This window comes from Gopherus flavomarginatus, chromosome 6, assembly GCF_025201925.1.
Source record: "Gopherus flavomarginatus isolate rGopFla2 chromosome 6, rGopFla2.mat.asm, whole genome shotgun sequence".
NCBI classification, from domain to species: Eukaryota; Metazoa; Chordata; order Testudines; family Testudinidae; genus Gopherus; species Gopherus flavomarginatus.
The window spans coordinates 47647799-47667011 of record NC_066622.1 but is presented as its reverse complement, the minus strand read 5'-3'; the positions used below and the strand labels follow the sequence as shown (position 1 = coordinate 47667011).

Here is a 19213-nt window from a genome sequence, read left to right as displayed (position 1 = left end):
GACCACCAAGTAGCCTCCCTTGCGGCAAGAGAGGCCAACTTCCGGGTTGGCATGGGACGTTCTAGCCTGCAGCTCCGTCCCACTCTCCTCCTCTTCCACACTCCCTCTCTCCTTCAGGCTGTGCGTGGACGCAACCAAATTCACTAAAGGGGGGACGGCGCAATGCACATTCAAACGCCATACAAACGGAGAGTGAGGGGGAGTCTGACCTATGGAGGCAGAAGTAGCCCTTTTAGGAACGAACCACTGAATTTAGGGCTGTTAATATTTCAGCGGCGGGGTGTGGGGAGAGTTGAACCCCCTCCCTGCTGGAATGGTTTTATCCCCTAGCAACAGAGTCGGGCGTCTGATGCTTGACGACGAGGCCATTGCACAGCACGGGAGGGGGAAGCTGGGCAGGCTGGTGCGTACTCTCTGCTCTGCCCCCGTCTGGCCTAAGAGTCGGGGCTGGGGAGGCCCGGAGGACAGCCCATGGTTCAGTCCGAGGGTGGGGGTCACCGCTTTAACAGGGCCCCGGGTAACCAGACTGCAAGTGTGAAAAATCGGGACGGGGGGTGGGGGGTAATAGGAGCCTATGTAAGAAAAAGATCCAAAAGTCAGGACTGTCCCTATAAAGTGACAGTCCTGACTTTTGGACTGGTGAGAGCCATCCTAACGTGGCCTGGCTGAGGTCCCAGCATGCAATGCTCTGACCCCCCACAGGGGGCACCCCAGGCCTAGGCACGAGACCCCGCCTGGGAATTGCTAAGGATGCTGCTCATGCCCCTCAAAGGGGACATGCTGGCCTGCCACATAGCTGGGGTTGCCAACTTTGATTGGCAGTATTCCTGGAGAGTTCATCACATGACATAATCTTTTAATTCCAGAAGACTTTTGGAGGATTGCAATTCAATCCTGGAGGCTTGGCAACACTACCCACAGCACCACCTTGGTCCAGGTAGCCCAGGAGGGTGGCTCTCTGTGTGGGGCCACGCTCTGCTGTACAGGTGGCGGGAGCCATGGTCTGCCCCATTTTGCTGCCCATGGCCTTCTGGCAAGTCGTCGCTGTGGCCCCCAGGAGGAGTTGGGTCATCCTACGATAGGGGTTGCATGTCCACACCCCATGGGCCTAGGTATTGCTGAGGTGGCCTTTAGGGTTGGAGGAAGCAGGTCAGAGTTTGGAAATGTCAGTGAATTATTTGTCATTGCTGAAAAGGGTTGAAATTCTTTCACAACTTCTTGTTGCTTTTTGGCCAAGTGTGGGACTTGGAGCCAGCCCACACCCAGATGCTGCTAGCTGTAAGAATCAGAACCACACCACCCCTGGATGCTACTAGATGTGGGAGTTGAATCCCCCACCCCATCATTCCTGGATCCTTCTAGAGGACTCCTATCTGCCCACCCCGCACATGTCCATCCCTCTCCACATTCAAACAACCACTAAAAACATTCTTTTTCAGAGGAGGGTGTTTTTATTAATTTCTGCCCCCTCATGAGGCCCTCTTCCCCTTTTGGTAATGATGGCAATTTGACCCTTTTTTTGTATTCTTGATGTCACATATTATGATGTGTTAGGGCCCAATCGAATGCTTGTTGAAGTCAAAGATCAGATCCTTAATACTTAGTATTGTATTTTAATTGGTTTTGCAGTATTCATAAACATCTAGGCGATGGAGTGAAGGGATTGTACTTTATGAATGAAAATAGTATTGTCAGTGGCACCATCTGAACACTTTAATAGCTTTTGTTACAAGGAACATCGAAGGCTGGTATAACTAAAGAAAATTAGCCAACTATTTTCTCTATTCTTTGTCAGATTTCTTTGTGAATTTTTGGCAACACTTTGTTTATAGTCAGTTTCACTGTTTCCCCTGGGAAGTCAATGTCCTTTGTCCTTTGTGTGGGTCTTTTCTTTAGCAACAGAGAGGGAAAATACATTTGAAAAAAAAACAGGAAAATGGAATTGTAAAACCACCATCATTGTCAGGGGGATAGTGGATTGCGTTGTACTTGAAACTATTTTTAACTCTGTTTTTGAAAACGACCAGATTCAAGTAGATTGAAGTTTAAAGGCATATGTATGTTGCTCGTCACTATATTGAACTCATGTTTTATGGCATATATTAAGGCATGAAACAATTCCCATGTATTTATTATCAGAAACTGTGGTGACTGGGGCATTAGGAATGCATATATAGATTGTTTTGAGAAAGATGAATACTAGTTTTCTACCTATCTTTCTTTCTGATTTTGCCCTTTTAACTTTTTGTTGTTGGGATTGATTTTTTTAAGTACTTTTCTTTGTCTGTTACAACCACTGAAGCATTTTTGAACCTCGTTTTTTTTTAAATGATGGTTTTCTTAGTTGGTTTGATTGAAATCTTGGATCAAAGAATCGAAGAGGAGGCAAGAGATCAAAAGCTCATACCACTCTGAGAAAAATGTGTGGGAGTTTGACTTCTTGGATATGTAAAAACTGGATTTACTGAGAAATTGTAATTATAGTTTTGCTATCCTGCCATACACACTGTAGCTAATGTTGTGTCAGCAGTTCCATTATAATATGATCTCATTTTTCAGTCCCATTTAACCACTTTATAGATATCAATATATGAAAGTGTATGTATGTATGTGTGTGTGTGTATATTGTATTCTATTGTTTAATAGTGTGATTAATCGTGATTAATTTTTTTAATCACTTGACAGTGATTTTTAATCACTACACACACATGCAAATATAGCTATACGTACACTCAGATGCACATACGTATATATACACACACACACATAGATATAGATAGATACAACACACGCACAGATACAGATATATATACACTCAGAAATATATACACACGCAGATATAGATATATATACATACAGATATAGATACACACACATACACAGACAAATCTATAGCTATACACACACACATAGATATAGATACACACAGATATAGATACACACACAGGTATAGATAGACATATAGACAGATACACACACACACAGATATATGGATATAAATATACACATAGATATAGATATATGTAGATACACAGATACAGATACACACACATATATACATACACACACATATAGAAAGATACAGATATGCATGCATATACACACACACACAGATATAGATAGATACACACACACGGATATACATGCACACAGATATAGATATACACACACACAGATATAGATATGTAACACACACACACACACAGATATATAGATATGTAACTCAGAGAGAGATACATACACACATGTATGTACACACAGAGATATAGACATACACACACACATATATATAAACATAGAGACATACACACACACACACACACATATATATATATACTCACATATACACATATACACACATGCATACAGATACAGATATAGATAGATACACACGCACATCACACACAGGACTGATATAGATGTGTAACACACACAGCAATATATATATATATATACACATACACACGTATGTACACACACATATAGATATAAATATACACACAAACATACACACACACATAGATATAGATATATATACACACACATATACACATACATACAGATATAGATAGATAGACACGCACATCACACAAACAGCTATAGATATGTATGTGTATGTGTGTGTATATACACACACACACATATAGATACACACACACATACACAGATATAGAGATATATAAATGCACACATATACACACACAGATATAGATATAGATACACACACAGATATAGATACAGATATATACACACACACACACACACAGATACATACATACATATATATATATACACACACACACACACACACAAACATATATACACACAGAGAGATACACACATATAGCTATAGATACACACAGAGATATAGATACATATATATTTACATATTTATATACACACACATATAGATATAGATACACACACACAGATACAGATATATAGATTAGATACACAGATATAGATGCACACAGAGATATAGATAGATACACACACAGATTCAGATATATATACATACAGACAGAGACCCACATATACATAGATACAGATATATATACATACATACATACACAGACAGATACAGATATGTATATACACAGAGAGAGAGAGAGAGAGACACACACACACACAGATATAGATATATAGATAGATAGATAGTTTTTGGAGAGTATTGGAGACAACTTCCTGGTGCAACTATGGAGGAACCAACTAGGGGCCATTCTCCTCTTGGCCTGCTGCTTACAAACGGGAGAATTGGTAGGGGAAGTAGAAGTGGGTGGCAATCTGGGCAGCAGTGACCATGAGATGATTGAGTTCAGAGTCCTCAGAAAAGGAAGAAAGGAGAGTAGCAAAATACAGACCCTGGACTTCAGAAAAGCAGACTTTGACTCCCATAGGGATCTGATGGGCAACGTCCCCTGCGGGGAAAAGGAGTCCAGGAAAGCTGGCTTTATTTTAAAGAAGCTTTATTGAAGGCACAGGAACAAACCATCTCGATGTGCAGAAAGAATAGCAAATATGGCAGGTGACTAGTTTGGCTTAACAGTGAAATCTTAGATGAGCTTAAACACAAAAAGGAAGCTTAAAAGGAGTGGAAACTTGGTCATATGACTAGGGAGGAGTATAAAAATATTGCTTGAGCATGCAGGGTTGTAATCAGGAAGGCCAAAACACAACTGGAGTTGCAGCTAGCAAGGGATGTGAAGGGTAACAAGAAAGGTTTCTACAGGTATGTTAGCAACAAGAAGAAATAAGAAGAAAACAAAGAAAGAAGAAGTGGGACCTCTAAACACTGAGGATGGAATGGAGGTTAAGGATAATCTAGGCATGGCGCAATATCTAAATAAATACTTTGCCTCAGTCTTTAATAAGGCTAATGAAGAGCTTAGGGGTAATGGTAGGATGACAAATGGGAATGAGGATATGGCGGTAGATATTACCACATCCGAGGTAGAAGCCAAACTCGAACAGCTTAATGGGACAAAATCGGAGGGCCCAGATAATCTTCATCCAAGAATATTAAAGGAACTGGCACATGAAATTGCAAGCCCATTAGCAAGAATTTTTAATGAATCAATAAACTCAGGGGTTGTACCGTACGACTGGAGAATTGCTAACATAGTTCCTATTTTTAAGAAAGGGAAAAAAAGTGATCTGAGCAACTATAGACCTGTTAGTTTGACATCTGTAGTATGTAAGGTCTTGGAAAAAATTTTGAAGGAGGAAGTAGGTAAGGACATTGAGGTCAATGGTAATTGGGACAAAATACAACATGGTTTTACAAACGGTAGATCGTGCCAAACCAACCTGATCTCCTTCTTTGAGAAGGTAACAGGTTTTTTAGACAAAGGAAACGCAGTGGATCTAATTTACTTCGATTTCAGTAAGGCATTTGATACAGTTCCACATGGAGAATTATTAGTTAAATTGGAAAAGATGAGGATCAATATGAAAATTGAAAAGTGGATAAGGAACTGGTTAAAGGAGAAACTACAACGGGTCGTACTGAAAGGTGAACTGTCAGGCTGGAAGGAGGTTACTAGTGGAGTTCCTCCGGGATCAGTTTTGGGACCAATCTTATTTAACCTTTTTATTACTGACATTGGCACCAAAAGCAGGAATGTGCTAATAAAGTTTGCGGATGACACAAAGCTGGGAGGTATTGCTAACACAGAGAAGGACCAGGATATCATACAAGAAGATCTGGATGACCTTGTAAACTGGAGTAATAGTAATAGGATGAAATTTAATAGTGAAAAGTGCAAGGTCATGCATTTAGGGATTAATAACAAGAATTTTAGTTATAAATTGGGGACACATCAGTTGGAAGTAACAGAGGAGGAGAAGGACCTCAGAGTATTGGTTGATCACAGGATGACTATGAGCCGCCAATGTGATATGGCCGTTAAAAAAGCTAATGCAGTTTTAGGACGCATCAGGCGAGGTATTTCCAGCAAAGATAAGGAGGTGTTAGTACCATTATTTAAGGCACTGGTTAGACCTCATCTGGAATACTGTGTGCAGTTCTGGTCTCCCATGTTTAAGAAGGATGAATTCAAACTGGAACAGGTTCAGAGACGGGCTACTAGGATGATCCGAGGAATGGAAAACCTGTCTTATGAAAGGAGACTCAAAGAGCTTGGCTTGTTTAGCCTAACCAAAAGAAGGTTGAGGGGGGATATGATTGCTCTTTATAAATATATCAGAGGGAATAATATCAGGGAGGGAGAGGAATTATTTAAGCTTAGTACCAATGTGGACACAAGAACAAATGGATATAAACTGGACACTAGGAAGTTTAGTCTTGAAATTAGACAAAGGTTTCTAACCATTAGAGGAGTGAAGTTCTGGAACAGCCTTCCAAGGGGAGTAGTGGGGGCAAAAGACATATCTGGCTTTAAGACTAAGCTTGATAAGTTTATGGAGGGGATAGTATGATGAGATAGCCTAATTTTGGCAATTAATTTAGCAATTGATCTTTGATTATCAGCAGGTAAGTATGCCCAGTGGTCTGTGATGGGATGTTAGATGGGTTGGGATTTGAGTTACTATGGAGAATTCTTTTCTGGATGCTGGCTGGTGAGTCTTGCCTACATGCTCAGGGTTTAACTGTTTGCCATATTTGGGGTCAGGAAGGAATTTTTCTCCAGGGCAGATTGGCAGAGGCCCTGGAGTTTTTTCGCCTTCCTCCTTTGCTGGAGGATTCTCTGCAGCTTGAGGTCTTCAAATCACAATTTGAGGACTTCAATAACTCAGACATAGGTTAGGGGTTTGTTATAGAAGTGGATGGGTGAGATTCTGTGACCTGCATTGTACAGGAGGTCAGACTAGATGATCATAATGGTCTCTTCTGACCTTAAAGTCTATGAGTCTAACAAGAAAAAGGTCAGGGAAAGTGTGGAACCCTTAATGAATGGGGGAGGCAACCTAGTGACAGATGATGTGGAAAAAGCTGCAGTACTCAATGCTTTTTTTTTTTTTTTTTGCCTCTGTCTTTGCAGACAGGATCAGCTCCTACACTGCTGTCCTGGGCAACACAGTATGGGGAGGAGGTGAACAGTCCTCAGTGGTGAAAGAACAGGTTAAGGACTATTTAGAAAAGCTGTACATGCACAAGTTAATGGGTCCAGATCTAATGCAGCTGAGAGTGCTGAGGGAATTGGCAGATGTGATTGCAGAGCCATTGACCATTATCTTTGAAAAATCATAGCAATCAGGGGAGGTCCCGAATAACTGGAAAAAGGCTAAGCATATGATAAATGGAAGAGGTTCTCAGATACTCTACCTCTCAGCCTCCTAACTGAGACAAATGAGGAGCAAGGGGTCGAAAGGTATACTACCTCCCTCAACCTCTGCTTTTTGTATCCTCTTAAGAGTTGCCTCTGCTGCTTCTCACAGCTATCAAACACAGCTGCAATGTGAAACTGACATTATTCTAGACAACTTCCTTGCTTCCAAAAGAGTTCTGAATGCCATCAATGAAACTGACCCTAGTCTTGTTAATTTCATTCTAGGGATGCTGCAGCTTAGGCAATGAAGCCATCTCTATGCAGACTCAGCAAGTTACACTCAATTAATATTTAGAAAAAGATTTTATTTGAAAGCACAAGGGCTGGAAAACTTTTCTTCGAGGAGAAGATTCTCAAAGACACAAATGGGAGTTAAACACAAGATTCTCACTGAAAGTCAGGTTTCAGAGTAGCAGCCGTGTTAGTCTGTATTCGCAAAAAGAACAGGAATACTTGTGGGACCTTAGAGACTAACAAATTTATTTGAGCATAAACTTTCGTGGGCTACAGCCCACTTCATCAGACAAAATCTCCTGAAAGCAACACTTATACAGAAGTTGATGATATAGCCTCCACACACATAACACACACTTCCCAGACATTTGCCAAGGAAAGTTTCCCCACACAGCACTGGCAAATGGACACTTTGTCAAGTCCTGAACCATTTTACTACAATAATCATTTTAACACATCTTTGCAGCAGTTCACTACTCATCATCCAGCCAAAGAAAGCCACCTATCATTTCACACCTGGAAACTTTATGTGTGTGGATATATCTATATCTATATATCTGTGCGTGTGTGTGTATGTATCTGTCTGTCTATCTGTAGCTCTGTGTGGGTGTGTGTGTGCATGTGTATACAGAATCATAGAAGATTAGGGTTGGAAGAGACCTCAGGAGGTCATCTAGTCCAAACCTCTACTCAAAGCAGGACCAACACCAACCAAATCATCCCAGCCAGAGTTTTGTGAAGCTGGGCCTTAAATACCTATAAGGATGGAGATTGCACCACCTCCATAGGCAACCCATTCCAGTGCTTCACCACCCTCCTAGTGAAATAGTGTTTCCTAATATCCAACCTAGATCTCCCCCACTGCAACTTGAGACCATTGCTCCTTGTTCTGTCATCTGTTACCATTGAGAACAGCCAAGCTTCATCCTCTTTGGAACCCCTCTTCAGGTAGCTGAAGGCTGCTATCAAATCCCACCCCCTTACTCAACCAAGGCCATGGCTACACTGGAGAGTTGCAGCGCTGGTGGTGGGTTTACAGCGCTGCAACTTAGTAACTGTACGCACCTGCAAGGCACATCCAGCGCTGCAACTCCCTGGCTGCAGCGCTGGCTGTACGCCTGGTCTGCTTGGGGTATAACGATTGCAGCGCTGGTGATGCAGCGCTGCTCGTCAAGTGTGGCCACCAAAAGCGCTGTAATTTGCCTCCAGGGTATTAGGAGGTATCCCAGAATGCCTGTTCACAACAAACCAGAAGAGTGGCTGAACTCCGGGCACCCTGGAGCTGCTTATCTAAAAAACAAACACAGCTCCTGTTTGCTCGAGCGAGCGAGCGGAGGCAGGCAGGGGAATTGCTTTGGAATGTTCACAGCTGTTTGCTTGAGTAGAGAAGCCACAAGGTGGAGAGGGAAGGAGGAGTCCGTGTTGAGCAGCTGCTTATGTGGTCTGAAGGCTATTTAGGAGTGCATAATTTGCATTTAGTGAATAAGAGAGGGGTGGGGACAGGGGTCAAAACTTTTAAAATGACAACAGTGTCAGCTCCAAAAATCCACTCACTCTGTCTCCCCCACGCTCCTTGTCACACTCCACCCCACCCTCCTCTTTTGAAAAGCACGTTGCAGCCACTTGAACGCTGGGATAGCTGCCCAAAATGCACCACTCCCAACAGCACTGCAAATACTGCAAATGTGGCCACACTGCAGAGCTGGTAGCTTTCAGTGTGGCCACACTGCAGCGCTTTCCCTACACAGCTGTACGAAGACAGCTGTAACTCCCAGCACTTTACAGCTGTAAGTGTAGCCATACCCTTAGTGACAGAGGATGTGGAAAAAGCTAATGTACTCAATGATTTTCTTTTTGCCTCTGTCTTCACAAACAAGGTCAGCTCCCAGACTGCTGCACTGGGCAGCACAGTATGGGGAGAAGGTGACCAGCCCTCTGTAGAGAAAGAAGTGGTTCCGGACTATTTAGAAAAACTGGACGAGCACAAGTCCATGGGGCCGGATGAGCTGCATCCAAGGGTACTAAAGGAGTTGGCGAATGTGATTGCAGAGCCATTGGCCATTATCTTTGAAAACTCATGGCGAATGGGGGAGGTCCTGGATGACTGGAAAAAGGCTAATGTAGTGCCCATCTTTAAAAAAGGGAAGAAGGAGGATCCAGGGAACTACAGGCTGGTTAGCCTTACCTCAGTCCCTGGAAAAATCATGGAGCAGGTCTTCAAGGAATCAATTCTGAAGCACTTAGAGGAGAGGAAAGTGATCAGGAACAATCAGCATGGATTCACCAAGGGCAAGTCATGCCTGACTAACCTAATTGCCTTCTATGAGGAGATAACTGGCTCTGTGGATGAGGGGAAAGCAGTGGATATGTTACTCCTTAACTGTAGCAAAGCTTTTGATATGGTCTCCCACAGTATTCTTGCCAGCAAATTAAAGCAGTATGGGCTGGATGAATGGACTATAAAGTGGATAGAAAGCTGGCTAGATCATCGGGCTCAACGGGTAGCGATCAATGGCTCCATGTCTAGTTGGCAGCTGGTTTCAAGCGGAGTGCCCCAAGGGTTGTCCTGGGGCCGGTTTTGTTCAATATCTTCATTAATGATCTGGAGGATGACATGGACTGCACTCTCAGCAAGTTTGCAGATGGTAGATATGCTGGAGGGTAGGGATAGGATACAGAGGGACCTAGACAAATTAGAGGATTGGGCCAAAAGAAATCTGATGAGGTTCAACAAGGACAAGTGCAGAGTTCTGCACTTAGGACGAAAGAATCCCATTCACTGTTACAGACTAGGGACCAAATGGCTAGGCAGCAGTTCTGCAGAAAAGGACCTAGGGGTTACAGTGGATGAAAAGCTGGATATGAGTCAACAGTGTGCCCTTGTTGCCAAGAAGGCTAATGGCATTTTGGGCTGTATAAGTAGATGCATTGCCAGCAGATCGAGGGACGTGATCATTCCCCTCTATTCGACATTGGTGAGGCCTCACCTGGAGTACTGTGTCCAGTTTTGGACCCCACACTGCAAGAAGGATGTGGAAAAATTGGAAGGAGTCCAGCAGAGGGCAACAAAAATGATTAGGGGGTTGGAGCACATGACTTATAAGGAGAGGCTGAGGGAACTGGGATTATTTAGTCTGCAGAAGAGAAGAATGAGGGGGGATTTGATAGCTGCTTTCAACTACCTGAAAGGGGGTTCCAAAGAGGATGGATCTAGACTCTTCTCAGTGGTAGCAGATGACAGAACAAGGAGTAATGGTCTCAAGTTGAAGTGGAGGAGGTTTAGGTTGGATATTAGGAAAAACTTTTTCACTAGGAGGGTGGTGAAGCGCTGGAATGGGTTACCTAAGGAGGTGGTAGAATCTCCTTCCTTAGAGGTTTTTAAGGTCAGGCTTGATAAAGCCCTGGCTGGGATGATTTAGTTGGGAATTGGTCCTGCTTTGAGCAGAGGGTTGGACTAGATGATCTCCTGAGGTCCCTTCCAACCCTGATATTCTATGATTCTATGATTCTCTTCTACAGACTAAACAAACCCAGTTCCCTCAGCCTCTCCTTGTAAGTCATGTGCCCCAGCCCCCTGATCATTTTCATTGCCCTCTGCTGGACTCTCTCCAATTTGTCCACATCCTTTCTGTAGTTGGGGGCCCAAAACTGGATGCAATACACCAGATGTAGCCTCACCAGTGCCGCATAGAAGGGAATAATCATTTCCCTCCATCTGCTAGCAGTGCTCCTACCAATGCAGCCCAATATGCCGCTAGCCTTCTTGGCAACAAAGGCACACTGTTGACTTATATTCAGCTTCTCATCCACTGTAACCCCTAGGTCCTTTTCTGCAGAACTGCTGCTTAGCCAGTCGGTCCCCAGCCTGTAGTGGTTCATGGGATTCTTCCGTCCTAAGTGCAGAACTCTGCACTTGTCCTTGCTGAATCTCATCAGATTTTTTTGGCCCAATCCTCCAATTTGTCTAGGTCACTCTGGACCCTATCCTTACCCTCCAGCATATCTACCTCTCCCCACAGCATAGTGTCATCTGCGAACTTGCTGAGGGTGCAATCCATCCCATCATCCAAATCATTAATAAAGATATTGAACAAAACCAGCCCTAGGACCGACCCCTGAGGCACTCTGCTTGATACCGGCTGCCAACTAGACATCGAGTCATTGATCATTACCCGTTGAGCCCAACAATCTAGCCAGCTTTCTATCCACCTTATAGTCCACTCATCCAATCCATACTTCTTTAACTTGCTGACAAGAATACTGTGGAAGACCGTATCAAAAGCTTTGCTAAAGTTGCTTTCCCCATATCCACAGAGCCAGTTATCTCATCATAGAAGGCAATCAGGTTGGTCAGGCATGACTTGCCCTTCATAAATACATGTTGACTGTTCCTGATCATCTTCCTCTCCTTCAGTGCTTCAAAATGATTTCCTTGAGGGCCTGCTTCCAGGGACTGAGGTGAGGCTGACCAGTCAGTAGTTCCCCAGGTTCTCCTTCTTCCCTTGTCTACTAGCTAGAGGCTGATATGAAATATGGAACCCCCAAGCAGGATCCAGGAAGAGCAGGGCCAGCTCCAGGCACCAGTGCAGCAAGCAGGTGCTTGGGGCGGCCAACCGAATGGGGCGACATGTCTGGCTCTTTGGTGTCGAGTCCCTCAGTCCCTCTCGGAGGGAAGGACCTGCCGTCGAATTGCCGCAGAACAATGAAGTGGCAGCAGTAGAGCTGCTGCCGAAGTGTCGCCAATTGTGTTGTTTTTTTTTTTGTCGCTTTTGGCAGCAAAAACGCTGGAGCGGCCCAGAAGAAGAGCACTCTGGTAGAAATCCCAAGCACCTCCAGCAGCTTAGGTTGTAGGGGACTGGGATTTCCTCTTGCAGCCATTCTCTATTACTTGTATCAAACTCAGGCTAATCATTTTAATTCTTTGTCCAGTAGGTAGCTGGAAAATTTTTCAAGATCTGATTTTGGACAGTGTGTCAATGTTACTTTAGCCAGGCATATACATTATCATCTTCTCTTTTATATCTGTGAGGGCCTGGCAGATGGATCTTTTTGAACAGGATGCTGAATAGGGGTTTATTTTAATTGGTGAATAAATTTAGTGATCATAAAGGACATTCTGGAGGTGTGAATGACTACACAAGGTGTAAAGCAGTGGAGAATGAGGCCCACTGTGGGTAGGTGTGGTACACACTTCCTCCACACAGCTGTCACTGGAACTCAGCCCTGACCTGCAGCAGCTTATTCAGTTTCAGTCCTGGGCAGAAACTGCCAGTCATGCTAACATGTGTGTTGGGAGGAAGAGGTTGTGATGTTCATGAGACTTCCACACTCACTTTTGCATTATACAGGCTTTGAACTCAGGTTTTCAGAGGTGAAAGGCTAGTGTGGTAACTTGCTGTGCCACCTAGCCTTCCTGCAGACTACAGAGCTGTCATCTCAAGAAAGCCTCAGCAGGGTCATTTTGCATTACTCTTGTTCTGCAGTATTGGTGCACCAGGCATAAAAGAGTCCAGCAGTAATTCATCAGGAGTTCTTGGATCTCAGCTGATACCAATCAACCCTGCTGTGCTGCTAAAATAGATATGGCTAGAGCATAAAATAACTAATAAAAAACAAAATCCTCCATGGAAAATTCATTCTTCAGGGTATGAGCTCCCAGATGCCAAACAAAAGAGAGGCTGGGATGAGAAAGTATTTGGGTTTTCTGGGTTGGGGTGTTATTGATCCTCCCTCCAAAGTCTCCCGACTTCACTCATTTACTCACATCACGGTAATCTTAATGTATCGGTTGATTTTTTTAAAAAAATCACTCAATATTGTTCACTGATTTGAACACTACAATAACAGACCTGTGTGCAGTTATTCCCTGCTATCTTAGGTGTGTATGTAATGCTTTCCTTTCTGTGTGTGCATGATTCATTCTTGTAGCAAGGCAGCTAGTTGAAATTTACAAAATTCATACTCTGAACAGAGCAGATAGGATGTTTTGTAAATTTCACTTCACTACCTGCATTCAAGAACAGAGTAGAGGGTCTCAGTAGGCAAATGTATGTGTGTTGTCACCTCTGAGTGACAGAGAAACCCAAAACAGCAACAGCACTAGTTTTAGACTATAAGCCTTGACAAGACATTTCTAATGAAGATCCACTGTGGCAAGTCAGAAAACTCTCAACCAGCAGATCGTTGGGCAAACGTTTTATCCTCCAAGTTTAAACCAGACAGACATTAGGACATTAGGAAAAAGTTCCTAACTGTCAGGGTAGTTAAACACTGGAATAGATTGCCTAGGGAAGTTGTGGAATCTCCATCTCTGGAGATATTTAAGAGTAGGTTAGATAACTGTCTATCAGGGATGGTTTAGACAGTATTTGGTCCTGCCATGAGGGCAGGGGACTGGACTCGATGACCTCTCGAGGTCCCTTCCAGTCCTAGAGTCTATGAGTCTATGAGAACTACAGGCCTTTCCTGGGATGCAGAACAGGCATCTTTGTAAATCATAGAATCACAGAATCATAGGACTGGAATGGATCTTGAGAGGTGATCTAGTCCAGTCCCCTGTACTCGCAGAACTAAATATTATCTAGACCATCCTTGACAGGTGTTTTGTCTAACCTGCTCTTAAAAATCTCCAATGACGGAGATTCTACAATCTGCATAGGCAATTTATTCCAGTGCTTAACCGCCCTGACAGTTAGGAAGTTTTTCCTAATATCCAAACTAAACTGCCCTTGCTGCAATTTAAGCCCATTGCTTCTCGTCCTATCCTCAGAAGTTAAAGAAAACAATTTTTCTCCCTCCTCCTTGTAACAACTTTTTATGTACTGTTATCATGTCCCCACTCCGTGTTCTCTTCTCTAGACTAAACAAACCTATGGGAAGAATATGGGCTATTCTTCACTTACAATTAGATATAGGGTGGGCAAACTATGGCCTGTGGGTCGGATCCAGCCTGTGAGCCATTTTAAGCTGGCCCGCGAGCTCCCGCTGGGGAACAGGATCTGAGGCTTGCCCTGCTCTTGAGCTCCAGCTGGGACGCAGGGTCAGGGGCTGTGCCATGTGGCTCCCGGAAGCTGCGGCATGGCCCTGCTCTGGCTCCTAGGCACTCCAATGCTCCCTCTGGTGCTTCAATGGGACCTGCAAGGGTGGTACCTGCAGATGGGGCAGTGTGCAGAGCTGTCTGGCTGCGCCTCTGTGTAAGAGCCGGAGAAAGGACATACCCTGCTCCCTGGAGCTGCTTGAGGTAAGTGCCGCTCAGAGCGTGCACCCCTGAGCCTCCTCTCACGCCCCAGCCCTGATCCCCCCTCCCACCCTCCAAATCCCTTGATCCCAGCCCAGAGCACCCTCCTGCACTCCAAACCTCTCATCCCCAGCCCCACCCCAGAGCCCGCATTCCAGCCAGAACCTGCATCCCTTCCCGCACCCTGATCCCCAGCCCAGAGCCCCCTTCCACTCCCTGAAATCCTCATTTCCGGCCCCACCCCAGAGCCTTCATCCCCAACCAGAGCCCTCGCCCCCTCTCACAACCAACTCCAATGTTGTGAGCATTCATGGCCTGCGATACAATTTCTATTCTCAGATGTGGCCCTTGGGTCAAAAAGTTTGCCCAGCCCTGGGCTAGACTTTAGGCCCAGCTGTGAGCAAGGACTGGTGCACTAAGCTGCACCACCCCAGAAATTGTCTTCAGAGGCATTATGATGTAGAATTCCCATACATTTATGGTAATAAGCTATAACAGGATAAACATATTTATAGCTGTATAACTGCATCAACACTAGGGAGCTGTACTGCTTTGACTAGTCCAGTTTAGTTAGAGCAGTAACATTTTTGTATTTAGACAAGCCCTTACTTCAGGGCTGAATATCACAGCCCTTGGTTTTTCATTAGCATCTTGCCACGAGTCTGAAGGCTGCACTCCATTAGCATCTGCAGTTATGTAAATTTTTTGTATCAAAAATAAATGCACACATCAGTAATATCTGCCTGTACTTGTCTCTCCCTGATGGAGGAATAGAAACTGTGAGTTGAGATCACCAGCAAAAAAAGGAAAAGGAAAGAAATCCCCTGCAGTAAAAGGGAGCGGAGAGCTTCTGGCTATATTTCAATATTCAACAGGCCTCACTTAGACACCTCTGGTTTAATTGTCTGAGACTGAGTCAGAACTTACACCTGGGACTATCTGGGTTTAAGTTTACTAGACTCAAGTTACATATGGAGAGGACTGTTACCTTTAAGGGATTTGGTAAAGCTCCTACATACCTGATAGGGGCCTATAGCTCATAGGGGCTTATGTGATAGTTTCAGTGCAGGCCTGGGTTGCCTCAGTTCTGCTGGCAGTCTCTTGGATGCTGGGAAGTCCCTGCTGTTTCAGAAAAGCAGCTTTTCAAACATCGGCTGTTGAGTTTTCTCCTCCAAAACCTGTGTGGAATAATGAACCCTTTTGCCCAGGGTTAGTGAGCAATCCAATCACCTGGGTGAGACAGATGGCCACCAGGTCATAAAAGTAAAGTGTGGGATCAGTCATGGCAGACAGTCAAGTGCATCTCGTTACCCACTCATCTGCTTAGTGAACCAGCAATGTAAAAAACTGCTGAGAGGTATTTTACAAGAGGTGGAGACACAGTGCTAACAGTATCAATTGGTTTTCTTTCCATAAGGCCCAGGATTGCATCACAGCACTTTTCCTCTAACTGGTGGAGAAGATGGAAAAGACAAAGAAAGAACTGACAAACTCGCTGGGGAGGAGCCCCTATTCTCCTCATTCGAACAACCAGGCTCAGGTCTTGGAGCCGAGCCCAGGAGCCAGCTCAAGCCCAATAGAAAGCATCTACAGGGGGACCAACAGGAAATACCCAATGATTAAACAAAAAGGATTTTACTCTGATGTGCTCTATCCAGGAGCCACAGCTTTCTTGGGGGTAAGTGCAAAAAGCCTCCTCTTTCTTCATCTTTTCTATTGGAGATCCACAGATCATCCTAGATGTAAGGATCCATGTGAAAAGCAGATAACCTGCAAGGCTTTCTCATGCACAAAATAGGACGGCAGCTTAGAATGGCACCTACCAATCACAGAACTCCTTGGTTTTCTTGTCCTCTTTTCTCTTGCCCGTAATTTTCCCTCTGCTCCTCCTTTGGTCCATCTCTTCACCCAATCTGCTCAGAGCAAGGCAGGGAGCAGGAAACAATGCCAGGCCTTGCATCCTGTCTCCCATTCTGCAGCTGTTCCCTCGGTCAGAGCCCTCATAGGATTTGAGTTTTCCAGGGTAAAGCAGCAATGCTTTGTCTATCACAAATCATGATTTCCTTGAACTACTGGGGGGCCTTGCCCTCAATGCAGTCACAGTGTTATGTGTATTATCAAGTTATTGTGACACAGAACTCCATGCGCTAGTAAATGTATGAGAATGGATCTTCAGTTGGTGAAATAAGCATAGCCCAACTGGCCTCCTTGTTCTTTAGCCCTCTCTCTAGAGATCTCTGGTTGGTTTCAGGCTGCATTCTCTTAGCAATCCCCTGCCTCTGTGTTTGTGGTGCTATGTGCCCTATCCCTTTCTGGAGATACTCCCTTTGCCTCTTACAGACTTTATCCATGGCACTCTGTTTCAACATGTCCTTTCTAACTCTGGTACTTCAAGCCCTCACTGAAGGTTCTTTCTTCCTCTCCCTGTATGACACTTTCTATGAATCCCCTTACTACCCTCTCTCTCGGTTACTTTCAGGCAGGCTTTGGTGGCGTTTCTGCGGGCGGTCCGCCAGTCACGCGGATTCAGCAGCGGTTCTGCGGGTGATCTGCCGATCCTGTGCCTTCATCCCTTTTGCCGCTGAAACCGCGGGACCGGCAGACCTTCCACAGAAAAGCCTCTGAAGGCTGCCTGACTGCCGCCCTCACAGTGATCGGCAGCCCGCTGCCTGCGGCTTGCTGCCCCAGGCATGCGCTTGCTGGGCTGGTGCCTGGAGCTGCCCCTGCTTTCTGTGGCCCCTCTCTCTTACCTCTGACTCGCCCTGGTGATATTCTTATGTGCTGGATTTGCAGGATGTGTGCGCTGGTCCCAGTGTGTACAAGGATTTACTGAGACAGGCTGATCTTGAGCAGCACACGCCAAAAGGTAAATGCACTGAAAAGAATAATGCCACTGCCTGTAGGCATGCTGGGAAATGGGGCCTTAAAGGGTTAATGTTGGTAGCAGTAGGCATGCTGGGAAATTAGTGCTTCAACTGATTACTTTAGGCTAGAAGAGCATTGGAAATACTCCTGTGATTCTGTTCTCAAAGCCGGGGATGATCCCAAGGTGATGGAATCACTTGCGAATGGTGGAGTGAAGTGAACCCCCAGGTCAGTAGAACGATCTCCTTCATGAACAGAAAACGATTTACCAACTGTCAGGGTATATCTGGCCCTCGTGATGTCCACAGAGCATTTGGGTCCCTATCTAATCTTATGAGGCGGCTCTTGTAGCTAGACCTATGGGGTACCCCTGAGAAGAATAACAAGATTAATGTCACTCTGAGCACTCTGTCCTTCACAGGTCTATTATACTTGAATATGGGGCACAACCCCCACTCCATAGGCACAGAGGTTACCAACAGCAGTGGAATGTGTCCATTACTGCTGAGGGAGGTGCAGGCAGGAAATGTACACCCTCCCCTCATCTCCCCCACAACCCCCCTTTTGCATGTTCTGGAGTCCAGCTCCATACTCGCTCTGCAGTGGAGCTTTGTGTATTGGGAAAAGGGATCTGGCACTCCTTTCCGACTTGCAAATGGTGCACATGTCCTGGAGGCTGGAGTACGGCCATAGAGACTGACTGTGAGAGGAAAGGATCTTTCCCTTCCCTAGAGCCTGGCAGACCCATAGGACACAGTCTAGTTATTTATTGTAGGCTGGGGAGTGATGGAAGCCATATACCACCTTACTGTGCTTTAGATGTGCTATTTATTGTCCTGAGTAAAGGGAAATGACTTCATCCACAAGTGAATCTTGACAAGACCAACTCATCCCTAACAAGTGGAGATGGATCTTTATTTATGATACGCTACTTATTTAATGGGGAAACAATCAGGCTGTAAGTATAAATGCTGATGACACACTAAGTATTGACATAAATAACTGATAATGCACAAAGTGATGCAATGAATAGCTTCATAGATTTCAAGGAAGTGGAATGCCACCATGGGAATAGTAGCATTTACTGACCATAGATAAAAACCAGGGCAGTTCTGTGAAGAAACCAAATCAACATTTGTGCAGGGTTAAAGATCTTCTGTTCAAACCTCTGTGCTTTTATTGACTCTTCAGTAAAAGCAAATCTTCAAAAAAATCATACAGACAATTCATGATTCTGTACAATATTTGATTAATGATATGAATAAAAAGGAGGTGAAATATACAGAGCAGCCTTTTTAGGATTGATCTCCATTAGTCTAAATGTTATTTTTAGAAAAAGTGAATGTTAGATTGGTATTTTTGTATTACAAGGATTCTGATCCTGAAATATTATTGACATCAGCATTTTTGCTTTCAGTGAAAGCTGCAGGTGCTCAGTGCCTCACAGAATTGTCTTCAAAGGCCCCGATCCTGCAAATTGCTCTGCATAATTGTTTTAATGTCTGTAGGGCTCTATATGGGCACCAAGATCAAAGTACACAGAGCCAGTTGCAGGATTGGGTCAAAAGTCATTAACAACCTTGTTGTC

At 44.4% G+C, this 19213-nt stretch overlaps 1 protein-coding gene across 4 annotated transcripts in view; it reads left to right on the top strand.

The window, feature by feature from the left end:
- The first annotated feature begins 358 nt into the window (after positions 1 to 358).
- The window catches only part of DNAH1 (dynein axonemal heavy chain 1), a 140762-nt gene continuing 121907 nt past the window's right edge, over positions 359 to 19213 (top strand). For 3 of the 4 annotated variants that reach the window (XM_050958623.1, XM_050958622.1, XM_050958621.1), the window contains exons 1-3: positions 359 to 403; positions 16178 to 16438; positions 17554 to 17626. In XM_050958623.1, the coding sequence (XP_050814580.1) occupies positions 16223 to 16438; positions 17554 to 17626 (289 nt within the window). In that variant the 5' untranslated portion in view covers positions 359 to 403; positions 16178 to 16222. Of the gene's footprint in view, positions 404 to 16177; positions 16439 to 17553; positions 17627 to 19213 lie in introns of those variants that run through there. The other variant, XM_050958624.1, reaches the window with a different exon arrangement.